The sequence below is a fragment of the Achroia grisella genome, unplaced genomic scaffold (assembly GCF_030625045.1).
Source record: "Achroia grisella isolate CSIRO2021 unplaced genomic scaffold, CSIRO_AGI_Agris_v1 utg215, whole genome shotgun sequence".
Classification (NCBI taxonomy): domain Eukaryota; kingdom Metazoa; phylum Arthropoda; class Insecta; order Lepidoptera; family Pyralidae; genus Achroia; species Achroia grisella.
This window is the reverse complement of record NW_026712713.1, coordinates 1,570,314-1,580,278: the sequence shown is the minus strand read 5'-3', so window position 1 is coordinate 1,580,278 and position 9,965 is coordinate 1,570,314. Positions and strand designations below refer to the sequence as shown.

General features: G+C 30.9%; 1 protein-coding gene across 1 annotated transcript; it reads left to right on the top strand.

Moving 5' to 3' along the window:
• Positions 1 to 369: 369 nt before the first annotated feature.
• Positions 370 to 6,250, top strand: LOC131842194 (NEDD4 family-interacting protein 1-like). Its single transcript, XM_059190728.1, has 6 exons — positions 370 to 585; positions 666 to 765; positions 1,214 to 1,350; positions 2,033 to 2,165; positions 3,229 to 3,414; positions 5,050 to 6,250. Exons 1-6 carry the CDS (start codon positions 583 to 585, stop codon positions 5,151 to 5,153), a joined length of 663 nt encoding a protein of 220 aa, XP_059046711.1. The 5' UTR covers positions 370 to 582; the 3' UTR covers positions 5,154 to 6,250.
• Positions 6,251 to 9,965: the final 3,715 nt, after the last annotated feature.

Sequence of the window (9,965 nt, the reverse complement as noted above, 5' to 3'; positions counted from 1 at the left end):
TTTAGTTTCTGTGTTGTCTGAATTGGCCTGTGGTATTGCGGATATATAAAATAAATTGTAATGAAGGTATTATATTATCCAATGTAAACTTGGAAACATGATTATGTCCATCTACGCAGCTAATATACATATCTCTATTATAAAGTTCTATAAATGGAATATCTTAATAAATCTGCATATACTATATATGCAGATTTAATTGGATTTAATAATATTATAATTCGCTTATTTTCTTTTATCTTAGATGTCACCTAGCTTAATAGCTTGACTCTTCTTGCACATGACATTTGTTAGATGTATTATACATATATCCATTTCAGTTACGTAGATGAAGTATAAATTATATACCATAATTGAAATTCTCATATCAATAACTTACTCTATGTTTTATATATTGTCTCTTTCGCTTATTGCTTAGTTTCATTATTTCTTTCTTGTATAAAACAAATACTAGTGAAAATTGAAGTGTAAATAAATAGCTATTGATTTTTTAATAGTTACAGAATACTAGAATTTGCACAATTTTTAAGTATAAACGTGATTTAAATTTGTTGTGCCCATTGCATTTGCTGCAGTACAGTCATGGTACGTATAAAATTGTTCTGAAATAGTTTATATAAATACTTTCCGTTGTTGAGACACATAAAAAGTGATTATTTTTACAGAATCGTCCTCGGGGTGATAATATTTGTCCATCGCCACACCTGAGAGTGGTATTACCCAATTCAATAGACACCAATATGCCTCCACCTTTTATTGACATTAGTGAGTATTTAGATATCTACATATACTTAGTACCTTTTATTACATATTACTATCATCAACCGTATACTATTATACATATATATCTTTGAAAGTAATTTTTACAAGCTTTTGCATATATTTTTCAATTTTATTATGAAGAACTTAAATATTCAACCATACAATATCAACTGTTAAAAAAGGAACTGAATAAATATTGATTTTTTAATGTTAGAAATTATTGCTGGTGATCTGTATCTTGATCCTTTGGTGTTTGAGGACAAAATTAATATTAGTTTTTAAGTTAAGATTTATTACTATTATCATAATTTGACATGGTCTTTGATTATTAAATGGTAAGTCACTGCACTCATAAATATACTGATACAGTGATGTTTTTTATTATTTAATCAATAGCTTCAGACCTTATTACATTTAATTATGCAATACTTATTAATCCTCATGATTACAGATAACTTACAAGATATACCACCACCCCAGGCTGATTTCTCTGCGCCACCACCTTATGATGTGGCAACCAATTCTAAATTGCCCACCTATGAAGAGGTGCAACGTGAGAAACAAATGGAGGGTGATGGCCCACCACAGGTATTTGAAAAATATTTATTTTTTGTTTGTAATAAACTTAAAAGCTATTTCAGAATATATTTACTTGTAATTAGCTATATTAACCCCTAGTAACATTAAAGAAAAATATAGAAATCCCTACCTAAAACTTAAAGCTATGCGAAGGCTGGGCGAGGCACTATTACCTACATATATATGATACATTGTTGTACAAAGTAATGTTAATCACTATTGAACTACCTCCTGAGGTTTTCTCACGAGACTACAACATGTGGCTTTTCAAGAAGGGTACATTAAGGTTTCATACTGGTCAGCAACACACATGTTACACCCTTGGTGTTTCAGACTTCCATAGGCTAGCTGGTAAGCTATGGTAACCATTTACCATCAGATGGACCATATGTAATTTGTCACCGTAGTAGTATATAAAATAAATTTTAATGGATGGTTTCCTTATAATAATAACAATAATGCTTTAATAAAGTTTTATCTAGTTTATGTGTATTGTATAATCCAGATACCTCTCTTTTTTACTTTGCTATGTGTGAAAATGTGCATGTGTAAATTTTGTACTATATTGATATTAGCATACATAAAGCAATATATAATAGTATACCTATAGCATATACTTTGTTTGGATTCTGCTCAATAATCAGAAGTCAGGATATATTTCTATTACATAGGTATACAAATTTGTTTACAGTTACAGGGACCTCCACCCCACCACCCGACATTTGCTTTTGTGACAGTGGAGCCTACAGAAGGGAGTGCTGAACAGTTAGATCCCGAGAACAGTCTTCTCGGCACAGACATTATGTTTTTGACTTCATTCTTTGGTAAGCTTTTCCTTGGATATGATTGGTAATGTACTTTAAATAGGAATAGTATCCTCGTACAAAGTACTTAGTGCTTATGTATGTATACTGGCATATATACAAATAAATAGATACATACATAATTAATTTATTGTTAACTTAACACAACAAATTACAATCAATACACAAAGTAAGAAATAAAAGATAACATACTAAGTTGGCAATAGGAGCTTCCTCAGCTGTTGACATAAGTACAACCTCAATGAGGTGCACTTATATAGTGCTTGTTTTCAGACAGAAAATAACTCATGAAAAACTACTAACATGCAGGTTTATTTAATTATCTAAATATAATAAAATAAAAATATAAAAATTGCTCTTATGATATCTAATATAATCTCTAATTAATTTTCATCTGTGGACTGTTTGTAGATAATGTTTTCCCTATTGGCCCAACTAGGAACTTGTATTAAACTCCTATTTGTTATGGAATGCACTATGACTATTAGACTATGTCTGTTAGGGGACATCTTAATATATTATACAACAAATGCACCGGCGAACTTCGTCCATGTGGAATTTAAGTTTATTTCTCTAAAATAAAAGCAGCCTAAGTTACTCCTTATTACATCAGCTACCTGCCAATAAAAGTCCCTTTCAGAGATTAGCCGGAACAAACAGACAGACAGACAGACTGACAAAATTGGTAAAATGTTATTCTGGTGTATATATCGTATTTATATTCATAAATTTCATAAGCATGTAGTAAAAAGCGGTTATTTCAATATTACAAACAGACACTCGCAATTTTATTTATATGTATAGATTTGCATAATGTTTAAGTCTCAAGTTTATGCTGAAATGTCTTGTTTTAATACTCAAATAAAAATGTAAAGTTTCAAAATCTAAAACTCCTATCCTAGGGGATGAAAGGGGTCCATGATTTTTTACACGAACTTTGTGACTTCTCCAATCCCATGTAATACTAATATCATATTTTGTCGATCATAAGGCCTTTACATTACGTATTTTATGCATAGTCGCTCATCTGTGCTGGCCCTAAAATGTAATTTTAATTTATCAGTGGCATTCCTGTTCAATTGGATCGGCTTCCTGCTGCTGATGTGTTTCTGCCACACGGTCGCAAGCCGATATGGGGCACTGGCCGGCTTTGGTCTGTCGCTCGCCAAATGGACACTCATCGTCAAACATTCCACCGAGCTTGCATCACATGAGAACTCCTGGCTGTGGTGGCTCATTATGGCGTTTGGTTAGTAATACTCTTTTATTATTATTTATATTACAATAATTTATATTTTTAAAACCTGTCGCAAAAAGAGAAATGTTATACATATGACGCACCTGTGGGTCTGTGTCTCTATCTATGGCATTGGAACTACTATCCTATTAACCAATACTGAACTGGACGGTAGGGAAAAAAATTTAATGTAAAAAATTTGACTTGTAAAATGTCGTACATGAATGGATTTTTTGTTTCAAACTTGACGATCGAGATGCTTCTACTTTTTTTTTATTCGGATAATATTTAATGATTGATTTTCTATTCTATTCTATTTTTATATATTGCAATTGGAATGACAAATGAGCGAACGATCTATTTCCTGTAACAATGTTGATAAGCTATAACCGTCGCTCTATATACATACATGAACAGCACCGCGGACGTTATCTTGTGACTCCCGTGATACCACTCATGCGTTGACATTCCGATGAACTAAGACGTCATGCCTCTTGTAATTTCAATCTGACCTTACATCCTAGACACAGATTAGAAAGAATGTCTTCATGCTTATAGGCAGCAATGAACAAGCATTTGATTAGGTATACTCATTTTAACGACTTATGCAAACTATTAAGCTTGCCCATACAGAGATAAATACATGACGTAAGTACGTCAATTAAAATTAAAAAGATCAATAATCTATTTGTATTGTTTGTTTCAATACTACAGAAACTATCTGTTGATAATGCACTATCCATTATGGTGCAATCAGAAATTATGATTTATCAAATCTTATATCGACATACTTTTTATAAAAACTCGGTATCGAAGTTTCTTGTTGTAACACCTAATTAATTATAATAAATTATGTTATTGATTGATAGGCAATGTTACATGCATTTGTACCATTTATCTCTCTCTGTGTGGCAAGTAAGTAGTTTGCACAATCGTCTGCCTGTCTCTGTCTCGCCTGTTTCAATCAAGCAGCTTGCTTTTTAAGTAGTGTTTTAGTTGAATGGTGAGACATGGCAGTGAAATTACAGGGTATGGAGGCGTTTATTTTTTTTATGGGTGATAATGGTGCACATTGTTGGAACCCACAACATTTTGTTTCGATAATTTTTTATTTTGTAACACAGCAACACCCGTTACAAGAGAAGAGAAGAGGAGTTCTCTTGTAACGGAACTCCTATTTGAATACAGTAATACATAAGACTCCATCAATCAATCAAATTAATTGTTTTTATTACAAAGATCTTAATTACAGTCCACTAACAATCATCATAAGTTTATAAACACACATCTAAGCTATAATTGTACGTGAAAGATGATAGGAGGAGCATGTCAAAACAATTAGCCCAATGTATTCATCAGGACTTAACAACGATAGTTTCTAGAGGAGACTGGGTGGAGGTCGACCTGATACGGTACATTGCTAGCAATAGGGCCATTAGCCATACTGACAATCGCCACCCCGAGGCATGACCTTGAAATTGCAACGCATGTGTGAGTTGCAACGGCGCTCTGTGATGTGGTGTCCGTAGTTCTGTTTATATACTCGTATATAGGCGACGGGTACCACGTGTTACTTACCGGCAGCTTGTTTGTCATTATAGTTAAATGTATAATTTTAGATCTGACTGTTTTTTTTTTCTTTTCTAGGGATTTTAATTTGCATCCGTGCCATCATCCAATACTTAAACATCAAGCGAGGCTGGCGGCTTCTCTCCGGCACTGCTCAAGAACGACTATTGTTCTTCTACTAATTAACACAGCTTTTTATCTCACTCTTATGAAACATTATCATGTGTGGGTATATAAGAAGGGAATGTATCTATGTCAGTTGGTTCGTCTAGATGTGTTAGCTTAAGGAGGATGTTTAAGATATATCGCTCACTACGCAACCATTCCCATGGTTATGCACTATTATGGTCGTAAATTGCAACCGCAGAAATTTTGTCAGATATTTCACCACAGCCCCAATTCTAGGTATGAATCGTTACGGCCTAGTGGTGTTATCTCCGTTGGAAGATCGAATTTGGTTGACACAAAAATTGTATTAGTATTTCTTACTATCTCCTGTAAAGGAAAATATCTAATGAATAAGATTATTACAATAGACGGATGTAGATTTATCCCAAGCCATCTTACCCGTTGGCACATACCTAAAGTGTTGTCAACATTACGACGTCGAAAGTTAACGTGTTTGCAAAGAAGTAAGTACCTATATAGTTTCCACGATCGCATTTTCTACTGATTGTGGTATTGTAATACGCGTAGTCCTAAATACTTAATTCATTCTTACTAGATGTTTCACATTGTAGGCCGATTTATAATTGTATTCATATTAAAATGGTCTCTATTGTAAATAACGTGGATGATATTTATTTTAAATAACGTCCATGGTCTATACTAGTCTTAAGTTTTGTATAGTAATATATAATATAGTATTTTAAAATATAAAATCAATTGATTTAATTACTTAATGATTTACAATAACGTTTATAATCGCTTACTTAATCCGAAACTTAAGTAATGTTAGTAGCAACCAGTCACAGCTTCTATATAGGGCCGTCTTAAAGTTCATCGCCAAACGATATGTTGCGGATTATAGAAAGCTGTTTAAGACGTATGCCAATACTACTAAGGCTGTATTCATAAAAACAGAAATAAACTTTTTACTATTGTAACATTTCGTCAATCTTTAACATGGAAAAATAAACCCCGAGAGATAAGGCCAAAACAGCAGAGCTACTTTGGAATCATTTATCTTAATATTAATAACAATCAACCAATATACAATTTTGAAAAACTATTTTGAAACATCATCACATCTAAACTGAATAAATCTGTAACAATGTCAATTAGTTTCTACATTGAACACCAAAAATAAATATCATTTCATACCCTTTATATACTCTCTAATTATACAATAGTAATAATTCAAAATTATTTAAATTATAAAACAAAATAATCCAACGCCAATGCATCAGACTTCGTTTCTAGAATAGAACGGTAGTTCAATAGCTGACATTAAGTTATTAGATATTTTTATGAATAAAGACAATACAGTCAACTTTACATTAACTAGAACATAGTAGTTTAATCTGTAGTATCTCTACTTAAATTTTCCCATAAATTATAATATAAATAAAAACTACTTACGATACTTTTATGTGTATCTTTATATTATATATTTACACATAATTTGATTAAGTAAATAACAAGTTATTATAAATACATCGAAATTGAATTTTTTTTATCAGGGTTTATGAAACTTATTTATATTATTAGTATCAGTCTATATATTGACTAATCTGCTTATTTATAAAAACGGTAAAAGTCTCATAAAGTACGACGACTTTGGATATTAAATTATTCTGACTATCTCTTACAAGCAATCTTCTTGATTAGAAAGAAGATAAATGTACACTATATAAGTAAAATTGTTTTAGATTTCAGTGTTTATAAATAAAGAAGTGATTATTGGCTGTAATCATTATGGCGTTGATTTATGTAGGTGTTGTAAATAACATTTACACTTTGCGCATACAATTTTACATATATACTTACAATAAGTATTTTATTTCTAAATATTTTTTTAATTTGTTTTTGGTAGCTTTTAATAATATTTTAAACGAATTACTTTAATTCGAAATATATAGTTTTGTATATCATTCCAAGAGTTGTTGACCTCTGTCATGTTTACTTGAGGTATACATGAATTTGTTTGAATCTAGCAGGTTACATTATTGTTTATAAATAAATATTTTAATATATGTCGTTATAGTCGTATAGTTATTTCAGTAGGAAGTAAAATTGTTTGTGAATGCAAAGGTAATTTGACTAAAGGGTTCATGATGATAATTTATTTTAATAGTTATAGTAAAAAAATCCGATTAGTACGCATACACGTATGTACTGTTTCACAGTCAGTTGCATACTGTACAGTTCGAATTTGTCAAGTAGTTGTTACATAACTCTATTTGAATTCACATATGTTTTAAATTATACAATTAAATAGACAAATATGTACATGGACTTGTGCAATAATACACTTATTACTACTCGTATTTCAAGACGGAGCTAGGTAAAACCCACAGCGTGATTTAGAAGAAGAGACGAAAACGGCGACTTTGCTTTATATTATTTATAAATATCTGAATATTCACGCTAGATTTGATCAGGTAGGCAGAGAAAATTTACTACTAATGTAATTGTACTACAACTTAAATATAATGTAAGAATGAAATGATTTGAAGGAAACGACATTGTTGCCAGTTATTATATTGGTAATGTAATTAAATAGAAATAATTAGACTTCGATAATTATAATCACGATTTAAAATAGGTAATATAACACGCAAAAAATATTTTATTATAATAGCATGTAACACTTATTATTTACAGTTCTGCCCAAAGGTTTTTGTTTTGAAAAGATTCAGGTATATCGTATAATGTAACATTATAAAAATGAATAAATAACTGCGCTCATATGTAAATAGATAAACATTGTTATATTAATATTATTTCGACTTTCTAAATATTGAACTTAAACCTTTTGGTACATACATAACTGTAATAGTAAAGAATGTTAGAAAAAACAAGCGTTGCGTACACAATAATCTCGATAGCTGGACGATGCCTCTGTCTACCCCATACGGCATAACAGTCACGGAGCTATATGATTGTTATTATTAAGTATGAATATTACTACATACATTTTCCTTTATTAAAAGAATCTGGGTTTGGGAGTACTATGTGATCTTTAGTTTTTAGGCATCGTCTCTGCATAAAAAAATAAAAATAGCGATTTTAGCCTTAACTTAGTAATAGAAATAAATTTAATTGTTTACAAAATGTATTTATTTGCAATTTTTATAATAATTGTAGATTAATATACTTGCATCACATTGCATAACTAAATTGTACTTTTATGGAAATAATGAGTCGTCCTTCGTCTTTTTGTAATTAATTAAATTGGTAGTATAATAGATAGACGACAATTTGCGTGTGCTTGATGTTTTAAATACTTAATGTGTATATTAAATATGCTTTACCAGATCTGCACCAAAAATCTATTGGTTATACTATTATGAAACATGGTTTTAATGGACACAATTTTTGTTAGTGCAATAATAATATTAGTGCAGACTTTTAATAGATAAAATAAATACCATTATATTGTAGCGTGTTTTTTTATTTCTTTACCTTTCAGAATTACTGCCAAAAATTGTTTTGTTAACTTTATTCAAATAAACTTAATAAGCATTTTTGAATAGTTCAATTTTTTATTCTACCACTAATTTGGAAAGGATACCTACTCATACAGGATACCTACAAGAAGAACGAGCGAAAAAAGGATCATGGTGCTCTTTTAAATAAATGTTAATCATTACCATTTTAAGATTTTGTCATTTGTGTTTTGTCTGATAGATACTAATTGTGAAGTTAACAGTTTAAAACATGAGTTTATCTTATAGATATAATTATTAAAAATGTATTTTGGCTTATGAATAAATTATGTAAACTGCTGGCTTAACCAGCAATATCAGCTTACCAGGCATCGTGAAGTTAAAACAGAATTACGACGCTATGCACCATTAGATTATAATCAGTTATTTTACTGGTTTATCGTTATATTAGTTTTTATATCCAAAATCTCGGAGTGATAGATAGTGAAAAAGTGGGAAAAACAAAGATCAGACCAAAAATATGTAATATATGGTAACTATCTAACATATATTGCATATATTTTTCAAAATAACATGTTTTTATTTTAAAAAAGTACAACAGTAAAACTACAACGTAGTAGTAAGTAAGCATAGTTACACCACTATGATTGTGACCTAAATATGGAGATAAAACTGTCATTGTGATATAACCACACCAGGTCTACTAGTCTACTAAACGTTTTTAGTATTTTACGTCTGTTTGTGGAAGAACAAGCCATATAAAAAACTGAATGATTAAAAGATAACGTCCAGTTGAGGGCTTACCTACTGTTCTAATTCTATCAGGGTGATCTCATTTTTGTATAGATTCTATACACCTGCAAAAGAATCTAGAAATAGTGTGCTGAAACAAAGCCGCATCGACCCGGCCAGTAAGGCGCCTAGACGGTGAACTCAATCCCGCCAAATTATCGTTCCTACTTGATTCTTGCCACGTGATTAAAGTTATGACGGACTAAAATGTATGCCGAAGACTCCCTAATTCTTTGTACCAAGTCAAAGTTAGTCATTTATTGTACATTGACTATAAGTCTACGGTTGAGTATTTATTTTCTCTGTTGAAGATAGGATTTTTTATTATTATTAATGGGTTTGCGCTTGGTCTAACCTCATCTGATGGGAAATGATGGATTCCGTCGGTCTTATAAAAAAATGTATTATATATCTACCCCACTCTATCTTGTCCTTCCCCATTCAACCAATTATACTTCGTTCAACCCCATCCTATCTCATTGTATGTATTTGATTACACGAAATATTTAAATTGATAGCATAGAACAGTTTGTACTGGAAAAGGAAAAGTCGGATTTTGGCGCTTTTCAGGGAATTTATTATCTTTCTTTT